The 13,167-nt window shown below is 52.1% G+C and overlaps 1 protein-coding gene across 1 annotated transcript in view; it reads left to right on the top strand.

Annotated features, from left to right (window-relative positions):
• The window catches only part of hecw2a (HECT, C2 and WW domain containing E3 ubiquitin protein ligase 2a), a 47,041-nt gene that overhangs the window by 3,323 nt on the left and 30,551 nt on the right, over positions 1–13,167 (top strand). The window contains exons 2-13 of the mRNA XM_060035912.1: positions 563–698; positions 2,180–2,287; positions 3,392–3,486; positions 3,757–3,823; positions 4,724–4,893; positions 6,393–6,532; positions 6,854–6,954; positions 8,063–8,970; positions 9,216–9,516; positions 9,658–9,753; positions 10,380–10,530; positions 12,926–13,035. Of these exons, the coding sequence (XP_059891895.1) occupies positions 563–698; positions 2,180–2,287; positions 3,392–3,486; positions 3,757–3,823; positions 4,724–4,893; positions 6,393–6,532; positions 6,854–6,954; positions 8,063–8,970; positions 9,216–9,516; positions 9,658–9,753; positions 10,380–10,530; positions 12,926–13,035 (2,383 nt within the window). The remainder of the gene's footprint in view (positions 1–562; positions 699–2,179; positions 2,288–3,391; positions 3,487–3,756; positions 3,824–4,723; positions 4,894–6,392; positions 6,533–6,853; positions 6,955–8,062; positions 8,971–9,215; positions 9,517–9,657; positions 9,754–10,379; positions 10,531–12,925; positions 13,036–13,167) is intronic.

Raw genomic sequence — 13,167 nt, 5'->3', positions numbered from 1 at the left:
ATAAGTAGCTGACTAAATACTGTGGTTAGTGCACCAATGTGTCTCTCCAAGAAAAATAAAACTCTGAGGTTCAAACAAACCACGGCCGCTCCCGGGGCGAACCTGACGCCAGCTGTCCTCGGGGTTAGCTGATTGTGGCGCTTTTATTTCGGGGAGCTGAGAATAGCCAGGTAGCATCTTGCGTTGGAGCCTCCTGCTCTGAGCGTCGATACTGAAACGCTTAGCGGGCGGGGGGCCGGGGGCTGAGTCGACACCACCACAGCTTCCCCTCGGTGTACGATAACAGAAACCCTCACCGAACACACACACCTCTCCGCCGCCGTCCGGGGTGGGCTCCCATAGTGCAGCTAATCCTGCTCAGCGACAGGAATCTGACAGGGGGGGGGGGTTGGAATACACGGTCTGGTGTGGCCTGGCCGGCCGTCAACCTTGAACAGTTAGCGATATTTGAACATCAGGGGCGGTAAAAACAAAAGCTCAGCGGTCGTGTGCTACCGGCATCGTGTGGTTTGCCATGCCGCTCTATTTATGACCGATTCCGCGTGTTCGCTGCGACTGAAAGGTTAAACCAAACCCAGATGGAGACGGAGTGAAGCTCCTCTCGTCGCCTCGTCGATACGAAGACCTCCAGCGCCGCCCGGGGGGCGCTCGTCTTCTGACCCGGAGCCTCCCGGCGGGCAGGGCGGTGTCTGAGGAGTGTTAGTGACATGTGACGGGGGGAAGGCCGGGCTGCATGCTATCGATCTCCAGGGGCCATCAGGACTTCATTACCGCCGCGGGGTCACCGGCGGGCCCCTGAGGCCGCTGCTTTCCACTACTAAGCAGACATTCAATGATAGGCGACCCTCACAACGCCCTCGTCCTGCTGCAACTTACCTTCACACACACACAAACACACATAGGCCTGCACGCACATACACACAATCATACCCGTCCTGGTGTGCATAGGCCCACAGACACAGGGGTGCACTGCACATACAAACACATTATATAAAGTAGTTGTATCAACCGTAACAACCGTAATACGCCACGTCAACACACCCACACAGACAAACACAAGCACACACACACACAGACACGCACACACACACACACACACACACACACACACACACACACACACACACACACACACACACACACACACACACACACACACACACACACACACACACACTAACACATAAAGACACACACACACACACACACACACACACACACACGCACCGCCTGACTGACTGTAAATGACTTGCATGTGTGTGCAGACACATAAAAATGCAAATTGTTACGCACACACTTGCGCATACACACAAAGACACACATATCGCTTGACAGTGCTTCCGTTGCGCATCAGCTGAGCCTGATGGTTCATTTTCCTGATTAGTGTGTGTGTGTGTGTGTGTGTGTGTGTGTGTGCGTGTGCGTGTGCATGTGCGTGTGGGTGTGCGTGCGTGCGTGCGTGCGTGCGTGCGTGTGTCTGTGCAGGTGCGCGTGCCAGTGTTTAAAGTGCTTCATGCAGCGGAATCCCCCTCAGCCTGTATGGGTTGTTTTTCCTCTAGAGGTTATAGTTTGAGAGGTTACGTTCTCGAGGTTTTGGAGAGAGAGGACGGTCACCACCCCGAGCGGTGTGAGGGTGGGGTCGAGGACCCCTCTGCTGTGTTTGGGTGATGATGTCATCGAGATGAGGTCATCACAAGCGTTGGCCGGGCCGACCTGTTCCCGCTAGTGCCCCCGTCTCCCGCTGTCCTCTTCCTCACCGCGTTGTAGAAAGACGATCCTAACGTGAAGATATACACTCAGGATGACTCTGAAGTAGACGCATAGTGTTGATGGTACTTCAATGCATTCCTTTGTTTGCTAGAATGTTCTCTTCCCTTCTGAGAGACACAACCCTTATTATTTTGTGATTAAAGGGATATTTTACTTTCTAAGAGTATTGCAGTCATTTATGGAAAATTGTGCCCGTTTTCCGTAAGATGTACCTTAAATCTCTTAAAAAAAATAGAAAATTGCCACATTCACATATTGCTCTGCTCCAAAAGCCTGCAATGTTCTTTCTTATCCGAAGGCTCCACCAATGTAAAGTACATAGAAGCAGCACAATGTTTTTATGTACTAACCATGATCATCAGTTTAACAGCAGCAGGCGCAGCATTAACCTAACCTGGTGGTGTTCCAGATGAGACCAGCCCCTCCAACGTGTGGGACTGCAAGAACAGAGGAGTCAACGGCACCCAGAGAGGCCAGATCGTCTGGAGGCTGGAGGCTGGACCCTACTTCATGGAGCGTAAGGCACTCGGGCTGGCTGGGAGAGGGGGAGACGGGGGAGTAGGCAGGGGCGTTGCGAGGTAGTGTGGGGGCCCCAAGCAAGAATTCTTAGGGGGCCGATTGTTGACGGGGGGGGGGGGGGGGGGGCGTATGGAGCGATTTTTATTTTTTTTATTTTTGGGGGGCCTTTTGGGGGCCCTAGTAGTGGCCCGGGGCCCCAAGCAATTGCCTGGTATGCCTAATGGGACGCGGCGCCTCTGGGAGTAGGGGGGAGAGAGGGGAGAGGGGGGGAAGAGGAGAGGGGGGAGCAGGGGGGAGGGGGAGAGAGGGGAGAGGAGAGAGAGGGGAGAGGGGGGGAGAGGGGGGAGAGGAGAGAGGGGAGAGGGGGGAGTAGGGGGGAGAGAGGGGAGAGGGAGAGGGGGGAACAGGGGGAGGGGGAGAAAGGGGGAGAGAGGGGAGAGGAGAGAGAGGGGAGAGGAGAGAGGGGAGAGGGGGGAGTAGGGGGGAGTGAGGGGATAGGTGAGAGGGGGCAGCAGGGGGGAGGGGGAGAGAGGGGGAGAGAGGGGAGAGAGAGGGGGGAGAGGAGAGAGGGGAGAGGGGGGAGTAGGGGGGAGAGGGGGGAGCAGGGGGGAGGGGGAGAGAGGGGGGGAGAGAGGGGAGAGGAGAGAGAGGGGGAGAGAGGGGAGAGGAGAGAGAGGGAAGAGGGGGGAGTAGGGGGGAGCAGGGGGGAGGGGGAGAGAGGGGGAGAGAGGGGAGAGGAGAGAGAGGGGGAGAGAGGGGAGAGGAGAGAGGGGGGAGACAGGGGAGAGGGGGGAGAGGAGACAGAGGGGAGAGGGGGGAGAGAGGGGAGAGGGGGGAGGGGGAGAGAAGGGGGGAGAGGGGAGAGGGTGGAGAGGGGGGAGGGGAGAGAGGGAGAGGGGGGAGAGGAAGAGGGGGGAGAGGAAGAGGGGGGAGAGGAAGAGGGGTGAATCCAGCTCTGCGGTCCAGTTCATGGTCCTTCATTGAGCCCTTTTCAGCCCTTCACCCACGAGCTCCAGCCGCTATTAGCCAGGACGGGTCCTGACTGCACTGATGGAGGACCTCAAAGACGGACAGCCCAGCTAATGTGCTTGTCTGTGTGCAGCTGAGACCAAGGTGTGCTTTAAGTACTACCACGGAGTGAGTGGAGCCCTTCGCGCCACCACGCCCTGCATCACCGTGAAGAACCCGGGAGTCCTGGTACCTACACCCCTCACACACTCATGCATGTCTATGTGGGTACAGGAGAGGGAGAGAGAGGGGGCGAGAGAGGCTGTAGTGTTGTGCATGTAGCTGGATTTATTGCACATTGCTACCATTTGAAAGAGAGAGAGGGTGTGTGTGGGTGTCTAGGGGAAAGTCACAGAGAGAGAACAGTGTGTGTGTGTGTGTGTGTCAGAGAGAGAGAGAGAGAGAGACGTAGAGAGAGCATGGTGCTGCATGTCTTTATTATGACCCTGTCTGTGTCAGGTCGAGGGATTATCGGAACAGGTGGGGACGGACCACCCCCGGAAACTCATCAGCTTCACTCTGACAGGTGAGCTGTCACGTGTGTGTGTGTGTGTGTGTGTGTGTGTGTGTGTGTGTGAGTGTGCTTGTTTATGATAATGTGTGTTTGTATCTGTGTGTCTCTGTGTGTGTGTGTGTGTGTGTGTGTGTGTGTGTGTGTGTGTGTGTGTGTGTGTGTGTGTGTGTGTGTGTGTGTGTGTGTGTGTGTGTGTGTGTGTGTGTGTGTGTGTGTGTCTGTGCGTGTGAGAGTGTGAGTGTGTGTGTGATTGTCTTGGCACAAGATAGAGGTTTCGGCCTAATAAATCCAGGCCCTCCAGATTTGATGCTGTGAAATGTCTCAGGAACATTGGAGAGCTTTGACAGGTGGTGTTACCACATATATTAGCTGCTCACTGCTGTCCAAAAGTTTTCTGTTTTCTGAGTCAACATTTGACATAAAGGACATCTTCATTGCCATCCTCATCCTCATCATCATCACCATCACCATCTTATCTTTATCACCATAATGGGCATAATCATGTATGAATTACGATGATAATTTTGATTGGATGGCTTAAAATATGACATAGAAATAGGCACGCATTTGCCTATTTAATTGTGGTGATGGTGGTGAATGAGGGTGTCTTTAGATGGTGACTGGTGGACACCAAGCTGACTGAAACAACAGATTTGTTGGCAGCAGTGAGCTGCTATTACGTGTAGAGTACTCCACATTATAAAATAATGTTTGATGCTGTCATTTTGTAGCTTTGTGGTTGTTATTATATGCTTTTTACTCTATGTAAGGTGACTTGACAGGTGCCAAAAATCAAATGTATTATTATTATTATTCCTCCTCAAAGCTCTCCAATGACAGTTCACAGCCCCTCCCCTGCCCCCAGTGCCTCTGGGGTAACAGGTTGCTAACCTCTGCCTTTTGTTGTGCCAGATCTCCGGGCCACGGGTCTGAAAAAGGGGATGTTCTTCAACCCTGACCCCTACCTGAAGATGTCCATCCACCCGGGGAAGAGGAGCATGTTCCCCACCTTCAGTCACCACGGCCAGGAGAGGCGCTCCGCCATCATCGCCAACACCACCAACCCTGTGTGGCACGGAGAGGTAGTGCTCACCGTCAACACATTAGCACTCTGGTTAGGGCTCTAGTTATCAGGTTAGCACTCTGGTTAGGGCTCTAGTTATCAGGTTAGCACTCTGGTTAGGGCTCTAGTTATCAGGTTAGCACTCTGGTTAGGGCTCTAGTTATCAGACTAGCACTCTGGTTGGGGCTCTAGTTATCCGGTTAGCACTCTGGTTAGGGCTCTAGTTATCAGGTTAGCACTCTGGTTAGGGCTCTAGTTATCAAGTTAGCACTCTTGTTAGGGCTCTAGTTATCAGGTTAGCACTCTGGTTAGGGCTCTAGTTATCAGGTTAGCACTCTGGTTAGGGCTCTAGTTATCAAGTTAGCACTCTGGTTAGGGCTCTATTTATCAAGTGAGCCCTCTGGTTAGGGCTCTAGTTATCAAGGTATAAGTAGCGCTCACCATCAGCAAGTTAGCACTCTGGTTAGGGCTCCAGTTATCAAGTTATAGTTATTGCTCACTGTCAGTAAGTAAGCACTCTGGTCAGGGCTCAAGTTATCAAGTTAGCATTCTGGTAAGGGCTCTAGTTATCAAATTATAGGTAGTGCTCACTGTCAGCAAGTTAGCACTCTGTTAGGCCTCTAGTTCTCAAGTTAGTATTCTGGTTAGGGCTCTAGTCATCAAGTTAGCATTCTGGTTCGATCTCTAGTTCTCAAGTTAGCATTTTGGTTAGGGCTCTAGTTATCAAGTTAACATTCTGGTTAGTTATTAAGTTATAGTTATTGCTCACAGCAAGCTATTAAGATAGCATTCTGGTTATTAAGTTATCAAGTCATCAAGTTATCATTCTGGTTAGGGCTCTAGTTGCCAAGTTATCATTACTGCTCACAGCCAGTCATCAAGTAAGCATTCGGGTTAGGGCTTTAGTAATCAAGTTATCATTCTGGTTAGGGCTCTAGTTATCAAATAATAGTTATTACTCACAGCTAGCTATTAAGTTAGCAATCTGGTTAGGGCTCTAGTTATCAAGTTATAGGTAGTGCTAACAGCCAGTCATCAAGTTAGCATTCTGGTTAGGGCTCTAGTTATCAAGTTATCATTAGTGCTCAGAGCCTGTCCTCAAGATAGCATACTAGTTAGGGCTCTAGTTATCAAGTTATAGTTATTGCTCACAGCTAGCTATTAAGTTAGCATTCTGTTTAGGGTCCTAGTTATCAAGTTATAGGTTTTGCTCACAGCTAGCAATTAAGTTAGCATTCTGAATATCAAGTTATAGTTAGTGCTCACAGCAAGCTATTGAGTTAGTTTTCTGGTTAGGGTTCTAGTAATCCAGCACTCATAGCCAGCATTCCTGTCAGTGTTCTACTTAGTACTCACAGCTAGGGCTCCTGTTAGTTAGTGCTCTAGTTAACCCTCTGGCATTCTATTAGTGTTACAATATTCCAATGTAAATATATGAAACATGTTTTGGATTTATCAGTTCAAATTTAAGATAATTCAGAAAATAAGAAAATGCAATTTTTCTGAATCTCTCTCCAGAAATATACTTTCGTAGCACTTATGACAGACATACTGTACATCGAGGTCAAGGATAAGTTTGCAAAAAGTCGACCAATCATCAAACGCTTCTTGGGTCAGCTGACAATTCCTGTTCAGAGGCTCATTGAGAAGATTCCTGGGTAAGTGAAGCGTACACAAACATGTGTTGCTCTAGTAAAAACCAAACCAGATGAGAAAAAAGACACAATTAAAGCTACACAAATCAGTACACATAATTCTATGATCACACAACATTGCATTCTCACATTATTCTATAACTCAAGAGATTCAATAAGATATACACCCCCTCCCTACCCGTACACAATCGTTATTAAAAAGATGATTTGATATATTGTCATTTCTGTGGATGTCTTTGCGTCACACACCCTTTACACTGCATAGACAGTCCAGTTAGACGACATCCACCACCCTCTCCCTCCCCTCTCCCCGTCTCCCGCCAGGGTCCAGCCCGTCTCCTTCTCTCTGTGTCGCCGGCTGCCCACCGAGCACGTCAGCGGGCAGATGCAGTTCAGAGTGGAGCTCACCTCCACCGGGCCCGACGGTGAGCCCACCCACGACCTCCCCTCACTGAGAGACCCTCCTATTGGACAGCCCTGCTTTAGACTCCATGCTCCAGTTCAAACACGCTTTGGAAGAAGTACTCTTGTATCAGAAAAGAAGAGAGAATTACGGCTCAACATGCTGTGTGTGTTGCTCAAATATGAACTGTGTTTATTTTGGGCCTCTTTAATTATGTATAAAGTCATTGATTCATCATCTTTGATGATGATTCATTGTTTATTGATGTTTACTGACAAGTTATTACTATTATAGGAACTAATGCAGTGCAAAAGGTTGTGTTCTGAACGAGCAGATCGCTGGGCCTCCTGCATGGCCGCGCGCAGCTCGGTCGAGATCCGCTCGTTCAAACCGGTTCACCCTCCCCACGGCCGCTCTGCCGGTCCTCAGTGCCTGTCAGGAACGGACCGATTATTGCAGCTTTCTCGAGTATCGCTCATCCAAATAACTTTGTACCTACTCAGCGCCAAGTCAGTTGAACCGAATGTTGACGAGAAAACTGAATCAGACAGACCTACAGAGACTCTTCTAATGAGTGAGCGTAACATAACCTAGTATACCCAGTACAGTACAGTACAGTACAGTACAGTACAGTACGGTACAGTGTCCAAGTGAACTGCAGCCAGTGAACCGTTGCTCGTGTAGGCCCAATGCCGACATAGTTTGAGACACTCGAGCCCTCGAGGCCCGCCCCCAAAGCCACGCCCCACAAAGCCCCGCCCCCGAAGCCCTGTCCCCGCTGCTGCACAGAGCGCCACTGGTTGTTGGTTTGGTTCCCAGTTGATTGACATGGAGCGCTTCACTCCGCTGAACTCCCTCGGGTCCCAGCGAGACGCACGCCGAGTGGGACGTAGATCAACGAGATAAAGGACGTACACTCACAGAGATACCTGTCTTTATCGGTAGATAGCTCTCGTAATCTGGGGATAACTTTATCATGCAGATGTATAATGTTACCTTGTTCAGTCGTTTTATTGTTCGGATATTGTTTTATTGTATGCTGACCCCTTGATCTCAGGGCTGATCAAAGTCCAACCCCGTCTATTCCAGCCCTGCCGTCTGATTGGCTCTCTCCCTCTCTGCGTCCCCAGGGGCGTCCCCCGACTCCATCATCGGCCTGTCGTCCCTGAACGGGGCCCCGGGAACCCCGTCCGACGACGAGGACCTGCCCCACCACCTCCCGGGCATGGTGCACTCGGCCCACTCCCCCACCGGCTCCCACTGCTCCCAGGCCCTCTGGGGGGGCGGGGCCGCGGCGTACCACCCCCAGAAGGACGTGGCGGCGGTGGGCGGCGCCGAGGCCATGTTCGTGGGCGGGGCCGAAGGGCTGTCGGGTCACGAGAGGCTCCTGAGGTCGCTCAGCGAGGGCCTGGACGCCATCGAGGCGCCCAAGGGCCCGGGGGAGCGACCGCTGGGCGCCGCCTCGCCCCAGCTGCGCTCCAGCTTCCCCACGCACACGCGCCTCAGCGCCATGCTGCACATCGACTCGGACGAGGACGACGAGCGCTCCTCGGGCGCCCAGGACCTCACCCCCGTCCCGGGATCCCCCCTGCTGCTCAACGGAGGGGGGGACCCCTCGGAGATGGGCCCGCTGGAGGAGGAGGAGGACCCCTTCCCCGAGACCCGGCCGGACCCGGGCCGGTCGGCGCCGGCTCCGCCCCCGGCGCCAGACCCGGCGGGGGCGGAGCCGCGCGGCCGGGCCCGGCCGGCTGAGGACACGGAGGACGAGGACGGGCTGGCGGAGGAGGAGGGGCTCCCGGACCTGGACCCCGGCCTGGACGACATCTCCGAGCCCGACGTCTTCTCCGAGGTGGACGAGACGCCCTTCACGGAGGCCATGTCCCATCATGCTTTGCAGGGGAGCCTGGAGGAGCAGGAGGAGGGCCGGGCGCTGGGGGAGGACCCTCTGTCGGAGATGGACTCCTGCTCCATGGCGACGGCCCCACAGACCGTGGTCTCGTCCTCTGAGAGCTGTCCCATCACCATGACCACGGCTGTGGTGAGGTGTTTACTATTACATTACAAATGACAATCCCAAGGTGCTTCAGACGCCCATCGGGTGCATGGATTGTCATATGTGATGAAGGCGTTTCATTAGCTGTTCAGATAAGCATCATAAAGGCCAACATTTACATCAGGGGCATGTCCAATCACATTGACTTGAATCCTTTGATGCGATGCAATATTATTATATATATTTAACATTTGCTTCAAAGGTTTCTAATTGGCCTTGTGTTTAAACAGGACACTGAGGAAGGGGCAGAGACGGCCATAGATCCAGGGGGACCTGCTGTTCTTGATATCCTGCCAAGCATTCAAGATGCGGTCGACACCATCAGTGTGCAAGCTCCAGCCAATCAGGCTGAAGGAGGGTCCGCCTCAGCCAATCAGGAATCCAGCGAGCAGGTTGCGGAGCGAAGGCGGAGCTTACAGGCCAGCGGGGGAGTGGCTGAAGAACAAGTGGAGGGGGCGGAGTCAAGGACACCCAAAGAGGTGGGGCCTGTGGATTCAGATCAGGCTGCCACGGAGACGGACGGGGAGGAAGGTAGAGGACGGAGCGGGACCGAATGAGATCAATGGTTGTCTCGTTGTGCCACGATGCACTCTCATGCAGCAAACAGCCTTTTAGGTTACATATGCAGTTAACCATGTAACTTCATGTCCTCTTTCCCCTCTCTGCGTGTAGGTAGCCAGGTCAACGGCCACCCAGTGCGCTCCTCCCTTCCTACTGTACGCCACGACATGCACCGGTACCAGCGCGTGGACGAGCCCCTGCCCCCCAGTGAGTGCTGCTCGGACCCCCATCACCGTCAGGGTGGGGACCCCCCATATCACCTGCTCTCTGACCCCCTCCCATCAGGGTGGAGACCCCCTGCTGCTGTAATACTCTGCCTCAGGTCTAGGTCTAAAGTCTAGAAGCCGTTTGTGACTGGAGGTGAGTAGCCGGCGGATAGTGTCGTGTACATCGAAAGAAGGGAAGCTCTGTGTTTAAGCGTCCATGAAAAGGTCAGTGCCAGGTTCCTCTGACAGGCTCGTGGACTGGAAGGCAGCGGTCCACTCGGTCGGGGGACGGGACGGTGACCCGTGTCCGCAGCCTGAGGGAAGACGCTCTTATAAGCCGTGAACAGCGTGTTGTTGTCTTTCCCACACTGTCTGTGACCTTTAACCCTTGTGGCTCTGCTCAATGATTCCTGGTCCAGTCTCAGCGCTCCTTCTGAAGCTCTCAGCAGATAGATGAATGAATGAAAGACCTGGATCAGCTGGTTGGAGTTGGCTGGTGCAGTTTGCACATGCAGAAGAGTTAATTATGTATCCAGTTTTGGCAAGAAAATGTCATGACTTTTGGCAGAAAAAGCCCAATGGCATAGGGTTGAGGTGATGGGTGGACTGAGCGTGTTTCCTCTCCAGACTGGGAGGCGAGGATCGACAGCCACGGGAGGATCTTCTTCGTGGACCACGTGAACCGGACCACCACGTGGCAGCGGCCCACGGGGCCCCCGGCCCCCCAGGGCCTCACCCGCTCCAGCTCCATCCAGCAGATGGAGCAGCTGAACCGCAGGTGGGAGGTCCTGCAGACCCTCTGAGGAGCTTCACGTAGCAGTCCTCAGGGTTTCTCTAAGTAGAAAACACAAGGGTTTAACCGCAGCAACAGCACCGTCATCGTCATTACATGTCATTCTTCTGATTGACTCAAAGTGTTGCTCAATAACCAGTATTTGCTGCTGGTGTTTTCATTTCTATGTTTAGTTAGGAATTTGAAGCAGTGTTTATAGCTTAACTTATCAAGTCAAGTAAACTTTATTGCAGATCCCTTGATGAAAGTTACAGTCTCAAAAGACTTTACAGGCCATATATTTATGACACCCCCTTAAAGCTAGCCCCCCAGAGGACATGAAAAAACTCCTTTAATTGACATGGAATCGATTTTGAGAAGGAACGCAGAGTAGGGGATCCCTCCTTCCAGGAATGGTAAGGAGTTCAATGGGTGCCATAATCAATATACATACATAGCAAACCATTTTTATGCAAAAATGAATATAAGTATTATCCGTGGGGATGGGGGGCTAGCTATTGAGGAAGCGGGTAGCCCTCAGTGATGAACAGGTGTCCACTCACAATCAACAAGATTCACCTGATCAGAGACAGCTCTGCGGTTAGATGGGGCAGGGTGGACAAGGAACATGTTAGGAACCTCTTATTGAATACCTGTCGACACGCAGGGTGGGCTGGTGCCGGATCATCGGTGATGAGAGCGACACTCCTAGGAGCCTAACTCAAGGGTTATGTTTCGTGTTTTACATTTAGATTTACATATTACAGCCGTCAGCGTCGTGGAAAGTACAACGATGAAACTCTAACAAGAAAGGAGATCAGAAAATGTCCTGGCACTTCATGATGAGATACTGCATCTAGGACAGATGACCCCTCAATGCAAACAAGTGTACCATAGTTGTAGAATGCAGGATTATTTAATGGATGCATACATTAAGTCTCTTCTCCAGCAGAATCAGCCATGAACACAGTTAAAGAGAAGAACTTCTTATAATTTTGAACACCCAATAGGAGAGCTTTGTTAAAGTAGGAAATGTTTACATCGGGAGCTCTATGACTCCTGAATAAGGGGATAAGTGCATAGGTAAGGTTGAGAAAAAACCTTATACATCACACATTCATACAGTATAACACCCCTTTCGTTACACGTCTCAGAAACAAACCTGCTTGTGGATTGTGGATGCAGATTTAACACAATTGTACGTTGGTAACTGCTGCTGATATACGTGGAAGATTATCGATCATTCTGTTTGTGTGTACCAGTGAAACTTCTTTTAGAGTGCATGTTTCTCTATGTGTCGTTGCCTTGGAAACCATGCTGGCAGGAAGCTGTGTGTCTCTGTCTCTTGAAGCACTTCATTGGATCTGCAGAGATAGACCACGCTGGATAGAGAGAGCTGTCTCTTCTCTTTCTGTACGCCTCCAAGATGCAAACATGTGGAGAGAAACCAGCGTATAGAAGGGTGGGGGGGTGGGGGGGTGAGGGGCAGAGAGGAGAAGGAGAGAGGAGAGAAGATGAGAGGAAGGGGAAAGAAGAGGGGAGGAGAAGAGGGGGAGAGCGGATGGAGAGAGGAATGGGAGAGAGATGGGGGAGAGAGGAGAGGGAGAGAAGAGGAAGAGAGAAGAGGAAGAGAGAGGAGGGGGAGAGGGGAGTGGGAGAGAGATGGGGGAGAGAGGAGAGGGAGAGAAGAGGAAGAGAGGGGAGTGGGAGAGAGATGGGGGAGAGAGGAGAGGCAGAGAAGAGGAAGAGAGAGGAGGGGGAGAGGGGATGGAGAGAGGAATGGGAGAGAGATGGGGGAGAGAGGAGAGGGAGAGAAGAGGAAGAGAGAGGAGGGGGAGAGGGGATGGAGAGAGGAGTGGGAGAGAGAGTTTGGGGAGGGGAGTGGGAGAGAGGAGGGAGAGAAGTGGGAGAGAGGAGGGGGAGAGAGGAGTGGGAGAGAGAAAGGAGTGGGAGATGAGTGTGAGAGAGGAATAGGAGAGAGGAGGGGGAGAGATTGTGGGAGAGAGGGTCTGGAGAAAGGAAGGGGAGAGAGAACTAGGAGAGGGAAGGGGGAGAGAGGAGTAGGATAGAGAGAGGAGAGAGGAGGGGAGAGAGAGGGGGGGAAGAAAGGTGGAAGAGAGAGGAGGAGAGAAGAGTAGGAAAACATGGAAAGAAGAGAAGGACAAGGAGGTCTATTATAATGACATATTATAATAGAAAACAACCCACATGGTCCTATTCACAGGAATAAGACAAGGATTAAAGAGTTTCTGGTCGAGATTATAATTACCCTTTAGAGGTAATTGAAGCATCATCCAATAAATCATATTCAAACTTTGTAAAGCAGGCCCATGGGTAAGAGGACTAGCTTAAGACTAGCTACGACCCGTGGCGTCATGGTGATGATGTGCTCTCCGCTCAGGTACCAGAGCATCAGGAGGACCATCACTAACGCAGACCGGACGGAGGAGAACCCAGTGGACCCCCCCCCAGATGCCGCCGACAGCGACCTGCTGCCTCACGCCATCCACGGTCAGTCCCCCGGGGGCCCCCTGGGAGAGATCACAGCCATGGACCCATGGACAGTAACAACATGTCCTCTTACTGAGTCAGGGACAGGGACACGACAATACGCGCTCAGGAACGTCTTCAGATAGATTAATG

Source organism: Gadus macrocephalus, chromosome 17 (genome assembly GCF_031168955.1).
Source record: "Gadus macrocephalus chromosome 17, ASM3116895v1".
Lineage (NCBI taxonomy): Eukaryota > Metazoa > Chordata > Actinopteri > Gadiformes > Gadidae > Gadus > Gadus macrocephalus.
Note: the sequence above shows the minus strand (reverse complement) of the source record. Positions and strands in the feature narration are given on the sequence as shown.